The sequence below is a fragment of the Sander lucioperca genome, chromosome 2 (assembly GCF_008315115.2).
Source record: "Sander lucioperca isolate FBNREF2018 chromosome 2, SLUC_FBN_1.2, whole genome shotgun sequence".
Classification (NCBI taxonomy): Eukaryota; Metazoa; Chordata; class Actinopteri; order Perciformes; family Percidae; genus Sander; species Sander lucioperca.
In genome coordinates this window covers 26,312,113-26,327,109 of record NC_050174.1, presented here as the reverse complement: position 1 = coordinate 26,327,109, position 14,997 = coordinate 26,312,113, and the positions used below count along the sequence as shown (strand labels likewise).

The 14,997-nt window shown below is 40.0% G+C and overlaps 1 protein-coding gene across 1 annotated transcript in view; it reads right to left on the bottom strand.

The window, feature by feature from the left end:
* Positions 1–14,997, bottom strand: part of galnt9 (polypeptide N-acetylgalactosaminyltransferase 9) — a 115,910-nt gene that overhangs the window by 28,404 nt on the left and 72,509 nt on the right. Inside the window, exon 6 of the mRNA XM_031300525.2 lies at positions 14,486–14,603. Coding sequence (XP_031156385.1) covers positions 14,486–14,603 — 118 coding nt within the window. The remainder of the gene's footprint in view (positions 1–14,485; positions 14,604–14,997) is intronic.

The window sequence follows — 14,997 nt, the reverse complement described above, 5'->3', positions numbered from 1 at the left end:
CTGCAGTTAGCATGTAGCTACATGCGACAATGTTAACACTGCAGTAGCTTAAAAAAAAAAAAAAAAAAAAACACTCCAGTCCTGCCTACCTGGAGCAGATGACCAATCATAGCCGAAACACTTAGCCGAGAGTAGAAAACATTGTTGAAACCGGAGCATTCAGAACAGTTGGAAAGGAATTTGGATGGACAGGGATTTCTCTAAAATAAGTTTACCTCATTATTTGAAAATATGTCCACTTTAAGATATTGCAATAATAATAAAAAATACATATATAATATAAAGTGATTTGATGGGGTACAGTGGACACAATGTGAGGTCCCTGTGGTTTGTTGAACCATCCTCTGTTGGAAAACTATTAGACACAGAGATGGCAGGATATATTAAAACAATCATGGAGCGAAGCCTTTTCCTTATTTAGAACAGCTCTGGTGTCACTATATATGCAATGTTTATTCACACCAACACTAATTTCCAGTTCTGAAAGCTGCGAATATCCCATGGTAACAAGTCATTTTTTAAAGCTGTTGTGTGAGTGAGAAGAATATCAACAGGGAAATACAGTGGTAACATAATGTGAAGGCTGATTTATTATTTAAAATATATATCACTCGGCATAAACTACTCTTCTAACAGGAGTTTAGGTGCCATTTGTTTGTTTTTTTGTTTTTTTATCCCTCGTGAATTATGGATGCGATGCAACATTGACAGGTCTCTGGCACAGCTTACAGTGGCTTTTAATTACCATACATAATAAATTCACATTTTTTACAAAAGCACAAACAATCTAACTAATTATGACAGAGCCCCAACAACATAACATCAAGTTAAGAGGTTAACAAGTATTTAAAATAACAGAGTTTGCAGTAATACATTTTTCTTTGAACAGTGTGTGGAGGAGAGTGAAAAATGACGAATGACAGGAAGAAATCTGAGCATCTAGTAAAGTTTAAGCTGAGTTACTAAGTCATTGTGTATTAGGTGTCATGGAACCTGATCCCAAAGTCATATTTAATGCACATGCCATTTGACTGATGTGTTGCAGCTTGTATGAGCCTTCGATTGCCTCCAACCTGTTCTAGTTTTTAACAGTCTCATGGCTGTACACTAAATATGAAGCTCCAGCCTGCAGCTAGTTGGCTTAGCTTACAAAAGACTTGATAGCATGTCTATGCTAAGCAAAGACTGCAAACAGGTCTGGCTCTGTCCAAAGGCTAAAAAAAATCTGCCTTCCAGCACCTCTCAAGCTCATTGTTTAACATTTGATATCTTATTTATCCAGGAGTGTGTCCAGCCAAGAAATTGTCCTACACATAACCACATTGTGACGTTTTCACGCTTCTGTTCTTGTATGGATCAACAAATGCTTTACAATTTAATTAATGAGATTTAGAGGTGCTGCTAGGCAGATTTCTTTTACCTTGGAACAGAGCCCAGCTAGCTGTTTACCCCTGTTTCCAGTCTTAGCTAAGCTAGCAGGCTATTTCTCAACCATAGTGTTACATGCTGAATTCATGTAAAATCAATGTAATGATTAAAACTAACTAAATTACTTTTCTCAGCTCTAATGGTTGAAGTTGCTCCCCAGTGGACTTCTTTAACAAATTTTGTCTTTAAGCTTTTTGAGTGTTATTATTTATTATCTGCTCTAGCTTTTCCAACTTTTCAAACAAAGATATGGTAATATCCCCCCCCCTCCTCGAAAACGTGCACCTAAGCATTCCACAAACCTAGGCAAAACACTGTAGGCTAATGGTGCTAGCTATTTACTTTGTAAGTATCAAAGTGCTCAATCCCCAGTGAAATGCACACAGAGCGTAATCAGAAACTGTGCTTAAAGCCGTACTTCCGTACAGTTGTGATGTCACAGCTACACTATATATAGGTAGAAAGTGTTGCTACGGTGCCGTTCCAGTCATTTCCAGGCAGATGTAGAAGACCTTAAAATGCTGACTAATCAGAGCAGACTGGGCTTTGTTGGGATAGGGGCTTAAAAAGACAGGCGCTAAAACGGAGTGTTTCAGAGAGTAAAGTATATGCAAACACAGTATGGGAAAAATCTTGTTTTTTAACATTAATGCATCTTAACATGTTCAAGCGGAAACAATAAAAAATGTAAGTATGAACCTAAAATTGAGCGTACTATGGGACCTTTAAATATATTTAAAACATCTGTTGATTTTTTGTGGACATTTTCCCCAGCTAGTAAATATATCTCACACTGGACAGAACAACTGTCATGCTAGCCTCCCTCATTCCCTTCTTCACAAGTCTTGTATAATGATGAGTGACGTTTCAAAGTGTTGGGAACTGAAGGCTCCCTCCTCTATTGAGAGGCTGGATATGAGCCACTCCCCATGGCCCATCACTTCATTTCATGCCTTCTTTTCCTGCCTCTCATCCTCATACATCCATAAAATGGAGGATGTTGATGGAGAGATAGATAGATGCAGAGGCACTTTCAACTGTGCCCCTCAAAAGCTAATTCCATCCAGTTGCTGCCCTTGGTTTTTGATGTGCCTGCCGATCTGCTGGTGAAACCAAATCAATGCATACCCTTCAGATACGTCAGCCTTTCAGATCATTTCAAGATTTCAACCTGAGTCTAAGACATCTAACAGAAACAATTACGTGGACAGAGTAACTAATGCTCAGATAATGAATGAGATGAGCCAACCTGTGATTTTTAAAAGTCCCATGGCATCACTTTATGAGTTTTTTTTAACATTAATATGAGTTCCCCCAGCCTGCCTATGGTCCCCCAGTGGCTAGAAATGGTGATAGGTGTAAACCAGGTATACTGCTCTGCCTTTGAGAAAATGAAAGCTCAGATGGGCCAATCTGGAATCTTCCCTTTATGACGTCATAAGTGGGAAGGTTACCTCCCCTTTCTCTGCTTTGCCCGCCCAGAGAATTTGGCCCGCCCATGAGAGAGAGACATCATGGCTTGCAAACAAGCAAAGCATGGCAGTTGGTCAAGGCCACACCCCCACCCTCCACCTTGCCCCCCCCTCTCTCCTCCTCAATAGCATTTAAAGCTACAGACACAGAAATGGCACATCCTAAGGAAAGCTCATTGTGGGACTGGCTCGTAGTGGCTGTAATTCTGCACCAAGGCTGAATTTCAGGAAAGAGACTTCAGATACAGTATTAGGGGACCACTAAGGTCTATATAAAAGAGACTTCAGATACAGTATTAGGGGACCACTAAGGTCTATATAAAAGACTTCAGATACAGTATTAGGGGACCACTAAGGTCTATATAAAAGAGACTTCAGATACAGTATTAGGGGACCACTAAGGTCTATATAAAAGAGACTTCAGATACAGTATTAGGGGACCATTAAGGCCTATATAAAAGAGACTTCAGATACAGTATTAGGGGACCACTAAGGCCTATATAAAAGAGACTTCAGATACAGTATTAGGGGACCACTAAGGTCTATATAAAGAGACTTCAGATACAGTATTAGGGGACCACTAAGGTCTATATAAAGAGACTTCAGATACAGTATTAGGGGACCACTAAGGCCTATATAAAGAGACTTCAGATACAGTATTAGGGGACCACTAAGGCCTATATAAAAGAGACTTCAGATACAGTATTAGGGGACAACTAAGGCCTATATAAAATAGACTTCAGATACAGTATTAGGGGACCACTAAGGCCTATATAAAAGAGACTTCAGTACAGTATTAGTGGACCACTAAGGCCTATATAAAAGAGACTTCAGATACAGTATTAGGGGACCACTAAGGCCTATATAAAAGAGACTTCAGATACAGTATTAGAGGACCACTAAGGTCTATATAAAAGAGACTTCAGATACAGTATTAGGGGACCACTAAGGCCTATATAAAAGAGACTTCAGATACAGTATTAGAGGACCACTAAGGTCTATATAAAAGAGACTTCAGATACAGTATTAGAGGACCACTAAGGTCTATATAAAAGAGACTTCAGATACAGTATTAGGGGACCACTAAGGTCTATATAAAAGAGACTTCAGATACAGTATTAGGGGACCACTAAGGTCTATATAAAAGAGACTTCAGATACAGTATTAGGGGACCACTAAGGCCTATATAAAAGAGACTTCAGATACAGTATTAGAGGACCACTAAGGTCTATATAAAAGAGACTTCAGATACAGTATTAGAGGACCACTAAGGTCTATATAAAAGAGACTTCAGATACAGTATTAGGGGACCACTAAGGTCTATATAAAAGAGACTTCAGATACAGTATTAGAGGACCACTAAGGTCTATATAAAAGAGACTTCAGATACAGTATTAGAGGACCACTAAGGTCTATATAAAAGAGACTTCAGATACAGTATTAGGGGACCACTAAGGTCTATATAAAAGAGACTTCAGATACAGTATTAGGGGACCACTAAGGCCTATATAAAAGAGACTTCAGATACAGTATTAGGGGACCACTAAGGCCTATATAAAAGAGACTTCAGATACAGTATTAGGGGACCACTAAGGCCTATATAAAAGAGACTTCAGATACAGTATCAGGGGACCACTAAGGCCTATATAAAAGCATCCAAAAAGCAGCATGTCATAGGACCTTGAAGTGTTACTGTATTTCCTGGTGATGATAATGCTCACAGAGAGAGCTTTTGATGCTTCTCAATATAATGCAGTGGTACTGAATAGCATAAGAAATGTGAAATGCACAATTCATCTGAAATGATCTTAATCACCTTGTCAAAATGTGCTCAAATTAAGGTGGGAGTATCTGCAGTCACTCTTGAAAGAGGTTTTAATGAAGTTTATGATTCACATGAATAATAGACAAGCTGACAAGGTCTGTCTAATTACTTATCCCTTTGGCCCTGAACACCAAAGCAGCAACTCTCTGATGTATGCTGATGCTCAGGAAGCCATGTCATCTTTCCAAAGCCATTTCAGGCTGAGGAGTATGCTACATGTCACTGCAAACATAAAGTACGATTTCCAAACACTGTCTGTTGAGGCATAAATTGCGGATATAGCCTGGATCAGCAGGACCTGAAGTAAAAACAAGGCAACAAGGCAAGTCTTGAATTATCTATGCATGGAACGCACAGACGCATGAATGCAAATCATGAACATGTTTTATAATGTCAGCTGATGAATGCAAAACCCTACGGTAAATTCTACAACAGCACAAAGCATATGCAGAGCTGCTCCACTCCACCATATGTCGGCAGTAAGTCCTTCAAAAGCTGCAATAATTCCTCTGAAACAATACCTCATCTGAGTCTTGTATACACAACTTGTACAGCTGCATCTATTCTCACTTGTCTCTCTTCCCTGAGACAGATGCAGGATGGAACATACAGTAATGAACCATGGAGTAAGTAAACCTGAGTCCATTAAGCTCTAATAGATTGATTCAGCCACTAAATAATGCAGGCATTGAAAATGACAAATGCCCAATCAATATCCAATGCTATTGCTACCCTTATGCAGGCTGTATTGATGGACGGCAGAAGGTTCCGCCCATGTTGTAGCTCTACTGTGTCATGAGAGGATGAATCAGTCATGTAGCAGGTATGGGATGAGCAAACAGAGCAGGGTTGTTGTTAGGCTACCTAATGCAAGTCAAAGACAAAGCACAGTCAAGACAAAAGTAAGATTCTGAAGATCAAACAAGCTCTGGACCAAGTCAGAACCAAGACTGGACTTTATTCTGAGAGTGTAGAAAACATATGCTGTACAATAAATCATATTTTCATAGTCATCGCGATATGAACATGGGCAAAAGAATGCCTAAAACGCGACGAACAAGAAAAATAATTTGATGCTGCTGCCCTGCTTTGTGTCGAGGCAACAAACATACACACGGAGCCAAGTCAGCAGACAGCAGATCAGAGAGGCCGCCATGGAGACAACTATGCTCGTTACTGTAAGTGCAATAATTTGCTAGTAAAAAGCCATTACTTTATCAATGCACCTGTTCAACAAGCCTAAACATGTTGACACGCAGAAAGTGATATTTTAAATCTGCTTTGCAGCAGTCTCTTATCCACTGCCGTTATGTTTTACATAAGCACAGCGCGTTAGCTAGGCTAACAGCGAATTGTGTGTCTGTATGGAGTCTGTTTATCTTAGTTTGCCATGTATCTTACAATTTAAAAAAACATAGCTGCTGGCTGAGACAAATTAGCCCCTTCTCCTTTTCTCAGCAGTAAATCCACATGCATAATTATTATGCACGACAATGATGTCATCGGACCTTGGCGTGAAGGTGTGAGTACCAGATTCCCCTCAGCAGAGGGATGAATGACTCTTAAATCTTAATTCTTACTAAACTTCAGTCAGTATTTTGATGTCAGGAATATTATTTATTTTATTGACATTTTAGATTGTTTCCAGTTACCCATTAATTAGTTTCATATAGTGACATAGCTGTTGGAAACTACTGTTGCTGTTTTACAAACAACATTTAGCTTAGGTATATTTAAACTGTTCAATAGTAATCTGGTTCTGAATTTAAAGAAAACCAGGCCGATATAGGAAATGTGTAGCTAATATGCACACTTCAATATTTGTTTATGTATGGCAAGTCATATTACCATCGCACTATTAAACAATGTTATCGCACATCGCAGAATCTCCACATATCGTGCAGGCCTAGGAAACATTTCTCGAAACGAGAGGAGAACAGACTCAGGTAACACATCCCTGTAAATGATAAAATGCAGTTATATAGGGAGAGGTCAATAAAGGCTAGTCTTCTGCACCATATGTAGCTACCAGATTGTTTGGTATATCGTGCCTTGTCCACAGGCTCATACAGCATTCCTCATTATGGCATTTATCTAATAATTTTCCACATTTGTCTCCTCCATTTGATGAAGTGTAATACCAGGATTCCTCAGAGGCCTAAGATTTGTTCTCATCTTTGGAATGACTCAGTTTGTTGGAAAGGGCTCACATATGGTCAGCGCCCACTGTCATTTGCTGCTTGATGGACATGGGCAAACCGGTGGTTTTAAAGCTGCCAGAATGGATGGTGTCCACAGATGGCTGGGGCTTAATGGCCGCCTCATAACGGCATTCATGCCCTTTTCAAGGTGACTTCTTTTGCTGTGGAGGGCTGCAGCCTGTAGGAGTCAGAGGCAAGCGCTGCAGAGGTTTGGTTAGCTGTTCTAATTGGGTGCATGTCAGAAATGTTCAAGGTACAATTATCTGAATGTTCCTGTATGTAATACATTACACAACCCACCAAAGCACACACACAAACACATATTAACACACAGCAGCACAGGAGAATGTTTGGTACGGTATGTTATGAATGGGCAGAGAGAGAGAGCTCACACAGCTCTGCTGTTCCCCAAAGAAACTGGGCTTATCAGGAAGTAACTTGCTCTGGGCTTATCGTAGCAGCCCCTGATAACTCATTGTAGCCTTACATTAGCATTTACTCCGTTAGTCCTGGTGAAGGATCAGTGTCTCAGTGTACAATCGTGTTGCTGCATTCTTGCAGAAAGTTGCCAGAAAACAACATCAACAACACACCAAACTGTCCGAGTTACTTTCTGATTCTCATGGTCCTGTGCTTAAGATTTATGAGCGAGGCGGACTGAATGAAGATGCTTTCACTACTGAAATGTAGCGAGATGAACAGCAGTACAGTGAATCATTAGTTTTAGGATCACTGCCTTTGAAAAGAAGAACCAGTGTGTATTTGATGGTGTTAGGAGTCATGCGTTCTCTGATTCCTAATGTAAACCTGGATGTAAGAGCCATGTTGTATTGTTACAATTGCAAAAGTAAATTGTGTTATGCCATTTAAAATATGTAACTTACATTAGAATTTAGGTAATAATCATGTTGTACAATGTGCTTTGATGTGTTTTCTGCCCTATTAAGACCCTCCACACTTGTCTGTCCTGCTATTGGATGATTTGGGGTTGGTTTCCTTAAGTGGAGTTAGTGAGTGAAGTTAAGCTTCAATGAAGAACGATGTGAAGCGACAATTTTTCTGACCACAAATTGTAGATTTTAGTTATAGGACAGTCAATTTTAGCATAAGGTCTGTTTTTATCAATACAGCATTGCATATGCATATGGATCTTTATTTTTTTTAAATATATTTTTCACTCGCTACGAGCCTCGTTGTCATTGGATAGCCGTGCATGTTGAACTTGGACAATGTAGTGTACATGAGTCAGAATCCTTTAAATCCTGCAAGAAGTGGCGAGGAAGGTTTTTAACTTGCCGCTGATGCACTACAGCTTAGGTGCATCATACATGATAAACGTATTGTGCTTTAATTAGAATCCCCACAGCAACTGTGTTTACAATATTTTATTAACTTTGTGATACAAGTGACAGGGGGAAGGTTCGCCTTGTTACAGTATAAAACTGACTATGGGACTTCTCCGAGCCATCATGTCATTGTTTCTGCAGAACAACAGACACAGAAGGTTTGCCGTGGAGACGTCTTTGTTAAATGTGTGTTACTGAAAAGGAGAAGATACTTGTGTCATGTTGTTTTTACTCTGATCAGTCTCTACACCAGTATCAGTGGCATGTCAGCTACGGTGTAGTCTACGGCGTAGCTTTGGAGTTTTCGCACACAGCTGCCACAGGGATGGCATAAGAGGTGTAAATAAAGCTTAAACTAACTACAGTCACCATCCACCTTCTCATCCCCTGATCATACATTAAACAAAACACAACCTTAAATGAAAGTCACTCCCAAAATTACAGACTGAACTTTAAGGTGGGCAACATAACATTAATGCCTGTATCCAACTATCATGAGTGCAACTGGAAATATTCAAGTAAAATGTGGATTAAACTGTATATAAATATGCATATACGTGCATAGTTATACAGACATTGTCACACATTTAACACAGCAACACATCTGGAGTGTGCCAACTCCCTTTGAATCCATTTGTATCTACAAATCCAGATGTTTTCAGTATAAACTAAAAGCAACATCTGACTGCATCTACCAACTGCTTTGAAGCAGCACCTGCTATTGTGTCGCCTGAAATAATTCTTACTGGCTCATCTTGGCTTCACAGTTTGTTTTTGTTTTTTACCTTTTATCTATTCAGCAAAGTTACCATCTGTTAAACATAGATGGACTGTGATATGAGAGTAGTGGGTGGCATAAGATGCAGCATAATGTACAATGGGCTCTTGGGTTTATTGTCTGATTGACTGATAATTGATGCAGCTTAGTCAACAGACAATCAATTTTTTAGGTTAAGAATGATACAGTTAAACAATAATCTACAATATTTGAGTATAATGTTGCCTTGGAGTCAGTTAACTGTGGGCTACAAATTGAGCCCCATTTATTTAGCCTATATTTGTTTACGTTTTGGCACATTGGCACTGTTAAAAGTATGCTGAATTAGCTATTAGCAATTCCTATTTGCAATGTACCCATGGATGTACAGGCAGCTATCACTGGACAACTGTGATAGTGGAAAAAAAACTCTCAGGCAAGTTTTCTATGATTTCTAAGCGGTTTTATGCAGGTTTATTCAACGTACAGCTGGGATAAGGATATCCCCGGGAAGTTGAAGTCACACTAAATCAAAAAAATATGTGTATTGTGTCTGTTTACTGAGTTATGACTCATACAAGGAGTACAATTTGTGATGCAAATTGTGGAAATTGGGCACAAAGCGTTTGAAAGCACCTTAACCGTCTCTATGTGTTAGGGTTGGCTGTGTATGTATCACAGCCACAGCTGCAGCGCCAACAGTTAACTGTGATGCTGAGTCAAACTACAACAACTAACTTTCTGTTATGGTGCAACACGACAGTTCAGAACATCGCCATGCCTCTTTCAACTCAAACAGTATCTCTCTCGTGCCCCCCGTGGGGAGGCATCTCTCACAGTTTTAAAACTTCTGCTTAATAGCAAATAGATTTTTTCCTTTTTCTTTTTAAAGATGATTTTTTTGAGCTTTTTCCCTTTATTAGATAGTGACAGTGGATAGACAGGAAAGGTGGGAGAGAGATGGGGGATAACATGCAGCAAAGGGCCGCAGGTCGAACTCGAACCCGGGCCACTGCAAAGGACTCAGCCTACATGGGGCGCACGCTCTTACTGGGTGAGCTAGAGGTCGCCCTTGCAAATTGATTTTTGAATTATGTATAGTGGTAAATTGTCTGGTAAATATCAAATACATACAACTGATGTAAAATCTAATCAGAACCCAACATAATACAGTACTGAACTGTTGTACTGTAACCTGTCATCACACTGAAATAACTCTGCAAGGGGGGGGGCACCTTGTGAAGTGTAATTATGTCCCGCTCCTCACTGGCTGCTGGTACTGCTAGACTTTAATTAGCTCCATTCTCCTGACTGCAGAGAGATTATGACCAGATGCCTCGAGGCCCAGCCCAGGTGGTTATGGAGAGGAGATTTCAAAGAAGAAGAAGAAGAAGAAAAAAAAAATGACAAATTTTTTGGATCATTACTTCAGAAAGGAGTTCCTGGTGGGTTTAATAAATGTCATTGAGACAAGCAGGCCACCCCATGAGATCACACTTGAGTTTCTTGGATTTGAAAGTGCCTGATTGTTATGAAAATGACACAGATTTAATCAAGCAGTTTGGATGGTTTCCTGATGGTAAAGTGAGCATATGGGCATAATGTGGGGGGTAAACTTATCTAGACGAGGAAAAATACTGATTCCTCACGGTTTCCCAAGCCCTGTAATGATGGTTTAGTTTATTTGAACCATCTATGGCTTTCTTTAAATTTGTAATGTTTTTAAAGGTCCTATGACATGCTGCTTTTTGGATACTTTTATATAGACCTTATAGTGGTCCCCTAATACTGTATCTGAAGTCTCTTTTATATAGACCTTAGTGGTCCCCTAATACTGTATCTGAAGTCTCTTTTCTATAGACCTTAGTGGTCCCCTAATACTGTATCTGAAGTCTCTTTTATATAGACCTTAGTGGTCCCCTAATACTGTATCTGAAGTCTCTTTTCTATAGACCTTAGTGGTCCCCTAATACTGTATCTGAAGTCTCTTTATATAGACCTTAGTGGTCCCCTAATACTGTATCTGAAGTCTCTTTCCTGAAATTCAGCCTTGGTGCAGAATTCCAGCCACTAGAGCCAGTCCCACAATGAGCTTTCCTTAGGATGTGCCATTTCTGTGTCTGTAGCTTTAAATGCTATTGAGGAGGAGAGAGGGGGGGGGGGCAAGGTGGAGGGTGGGGGTGTGGCCTTGACCAACTGCCATCCTTTGCTCGTTTGAAAGCCATGATGTCTCTCTCTCATGGGCGGGCCAAATTCTCTGGGCGGGCAAAGCAGAGAAAGGGGAGGTAACCTTCCCCCTTATGACATCATAAAGGGAAGATTCCAGATCGGCCCATCTGAGCTTTCATTTTCTCAAAGGCAGAGCAGGATACCCAGGGCTCGGTTTACACCTATCACCATTTCTAGCCACTTGGGGACCATAGGCAGGCTGGGGGAACTCATATTAATGTTAAAAAACCTCATAAAGTGAAATGTTCATGCCATGGGACCTTTAAAGGATTCATTGTTCACTCAACCGTTTCAACTGGGAGTTTTTATAATGGTCTAAATGTTGTTTCAGAGGATAGGAAAATCATTTACTTTATGATGGAAAATGAGAAAATATTAAATAAAGTATAAACAATGGCACCTGGAAACTTCTGAACAAATCGAATTCTATCACTGTGTGCATTAGGAGTGATGCATTCCCCTGATCAGTCAAAACCCCACTCGATAATGTTTAGTTAGTTAGTTTAGTAGTTTTAGTAGTTGTCAGTGGATTGACATTCCCTTAATTGTCATCTCATATAGATGAGCTGTTAACTTCACAATAGAAAAAATATTAGGAAAATGAGAATAGAAAAGTTTCAGGCCACGTCAGATGTCAGTGGAACTAGCAGGAGCAGCAGTTGCGGGGATGACCCTCGATAGATTTAATGTAGTATTATATTTGCGGACAGATTTTCCATAGGATAATACTTGCGCCCAATGGAACTTTGAAATGAAAGGCAATGTCCCGGTCTCCTGAGATGTTATATCAGCAAAGACTCAGCAATGCAGGAGGGGCCGCAGACACATTACAAAATAAACACATATTGACACTACTGGCAGAATTCATCATTTCTGTCCCCAACTATTTTTCTCTGTTTGCAAACGGAGCCTTGTGGCAAGCCGGATGTTCGTGTTCAGACATTTACAGTTATTGAAAAGGTGAAGATATGTTGTGAAATGTTATGAGGTTAAGCAGCATCAATAGCTGATCCAGTAATGGTAATAATACATCCAGTTGATTATATTTTATTTTGAAATGGTTATGTAGCTTCCATGTATTATTGGTGATGCTGCAGATAATGTATCTACCCCTCACTAAAACATGCTGAGAGCATCTTTTACATAACTGTTTTCTTTGTCTCTGCAGTTTTATCCTCTCCCTCTCTCTCCATTTATTTTCATTTACAGGTCCTACTGTGTAAATAATTTCACATCTGAACAAACAGAAAACTTCAGAGAGATTTATGATTCAGTTTTCCTTCCCTTGGTTTTATATTATTCTCATTCTCATGGAAACAACACCACACGCAGTGCTATGTACTGTATAATCAACCCTAGCACATCCTCGCCTCCTCTCTGCTTAGAAAGAGGCCAGTTCTTTAGATCCTGGAAGCCTTTTTTTCTCCAGAGCAAAGCTACAGCCAGAACTCACAGTAAATTATAAATACGCCATAACCTTTCTGCGTGAACCCTGCCTTTCATCATCCCCATGTAGTCAGATGGTCCCGGGCAGGCTCAGCTATTGTGAGCTGCCCTGGCTAATTGTTAAACGTGTTCTTGTCAATCAAGCCCAGCCGAAATGGCAACTCCTCAGCCGGCACTACAATGAGCTGCCTGAGCCGCAGTAGCCTTAGAAGTAATTGCCGTCCACTCGCCAGAAGCCCATCTCCATTCCATTAGCGGCTGTACAATATGAATGGTTGCAGTAGGTTGTTGACTGCATACCTATTGAAGCTTGTGCATGTGCTCAATAGCCCCTTTTCAGTGGCATGTGTTTCATTTCTACACAGACAGGCCAAACAGGAAGAGAGGTAATTGCATTGGTGATGGCATTGTGTTCACAGACAGAGAGGCATATTCCCTTCACTTCATCAATCAAAACGCTACAGTAAATATTCATAGAGAAAACAAACAGAGTCAATGAGGAGATTATATGTGTGAGAGCCAAAACAAGTTCATTGTTACACTACTTTATATCCCGCAGTTCAATAGAGTTGTTCTAACTTTATTTAGCTGCTGTAGCTGAATTGATCTCCCTCACGTACTTCATCTAACTCAGATGCATGGTTTGTTAGGTATATAAGCAGCTCTACTGAATGACAAAACACTGTGTCACCTTGGGGATGCTGTGCAGTTGGCACATAATACATAATGCTGAGTTATCACTGGATGATAATAGAAAAACAACTATCAGACAAAGACACAAGAAGCTAGATGACTGTGGCATGATTGTCGATGGCAAAAAAAACAACAACATGCTGTTGATGTAGGGGAAAAGACATTGTGTGGAATAATGAGAGGCTCTAGCATTGTCACCAACAATTGTAAACGTCTCTGACGTCAATAAAGCACAGCAGCAATCTGTAAACCAAGATCCCTTCTCCGGCCTCCGTTCAAATGCTTTTTCAAAGGCGGCCGACACTTCAGAGGTGTCGGTGAAGTCATCTTGAGATTTTGAAATGGATGTGGGCATGACGTTAAATGAAGGAGTGGAATCTTTCAAGCACATCTCATTCCAATAAGCCAAAGGAGTGCGTTTAGATTCAGAATGGTTCCACTCGGCTGGAGAGAAACATTTTCTGAATTTAAACGCTAACCAATTCTTCAGCAAGCCCTTCGCTCACATGAAGCGTTAAATTCACCTCAAAGCAGCAGCAAAAGAGATTTACATTTTCCGTATACAGGCTTTAGAGCCTTTGGGTTGGTTGAAGATTTGCATTAAGGGGATTTTTTTTCTCCTCCACTCCCATCTAAGAAACTTTGCAAAGTTTAATCATGGTTTCTGTTGACGCCCCTGGGTTTTGTATCTTAAGCTGCTTCCCACTGGCTGGGAAACATAAGAACACTTCATCATAAACTGTTCAAGTCTGAATATAGATTTCACAAATCATTCCGACCGGGACTTTACATCTAAAAATTACCCCCTCAAATATTGGATTTGTAATTATGGCTTTTTGTGTGGCCTTCTTGGTGTACGACAGCACATGAAAAACCCTCAAGCTTTGAAGGAATGACTCATTAAAAAGCAACTTTTCTTGCCACAATTCACCGAGCAATTTCATCTTCTGATTAACACAGTGGCTTTTAATTTAGTTTAAGAAAAGAAAAAAGTAGACATTTTATTTAATATAATTGCTTTATCAAAGTCTCATTCCAATTAAAATGCATTGTAACAGCAGCAATGGGTAACCATCTGTGGTCCTTACCCGCATGCCGAGCTCAATGTTCTCGCCTCCGTAGACCTCCATGCCAGGATCCAGCAGACCAATCTCGCCAAAGTATTCCCGGTCAACCACAAAGGAGCAGCCGATCATAGCTGGAGTTCTGGATGAGCAAAGAAAGACAGCATCTTTTGAATATTATTATCCAGCCACTAAACTTTTATATACCCACAGAAAATGTGTACATTTTTATAATTTCTGTACTGTATTTATGGTCTATTTGTATTGTATTTATGCTCTATCTTTTATGAGCATTAAGGCGGGTATGAGCACTGTAATTTCCATTCCTATGGATGAAATACGCTTGACTTGACTTGAATGCTAAAATATTCAATGTAATCAAAGCAGAAGGCATCCCAGGTCTGCAAAGTTATGTTGTGCCTTCCTTTGAACAGAGAGACCAGAGTGGCTCTGAACACGCTGACAGAGTGACAATATGGAAATGCGAACAGGAATTAAAAAGATAATTTGAATTTTTCATCAGTCCAGCTCGGCCT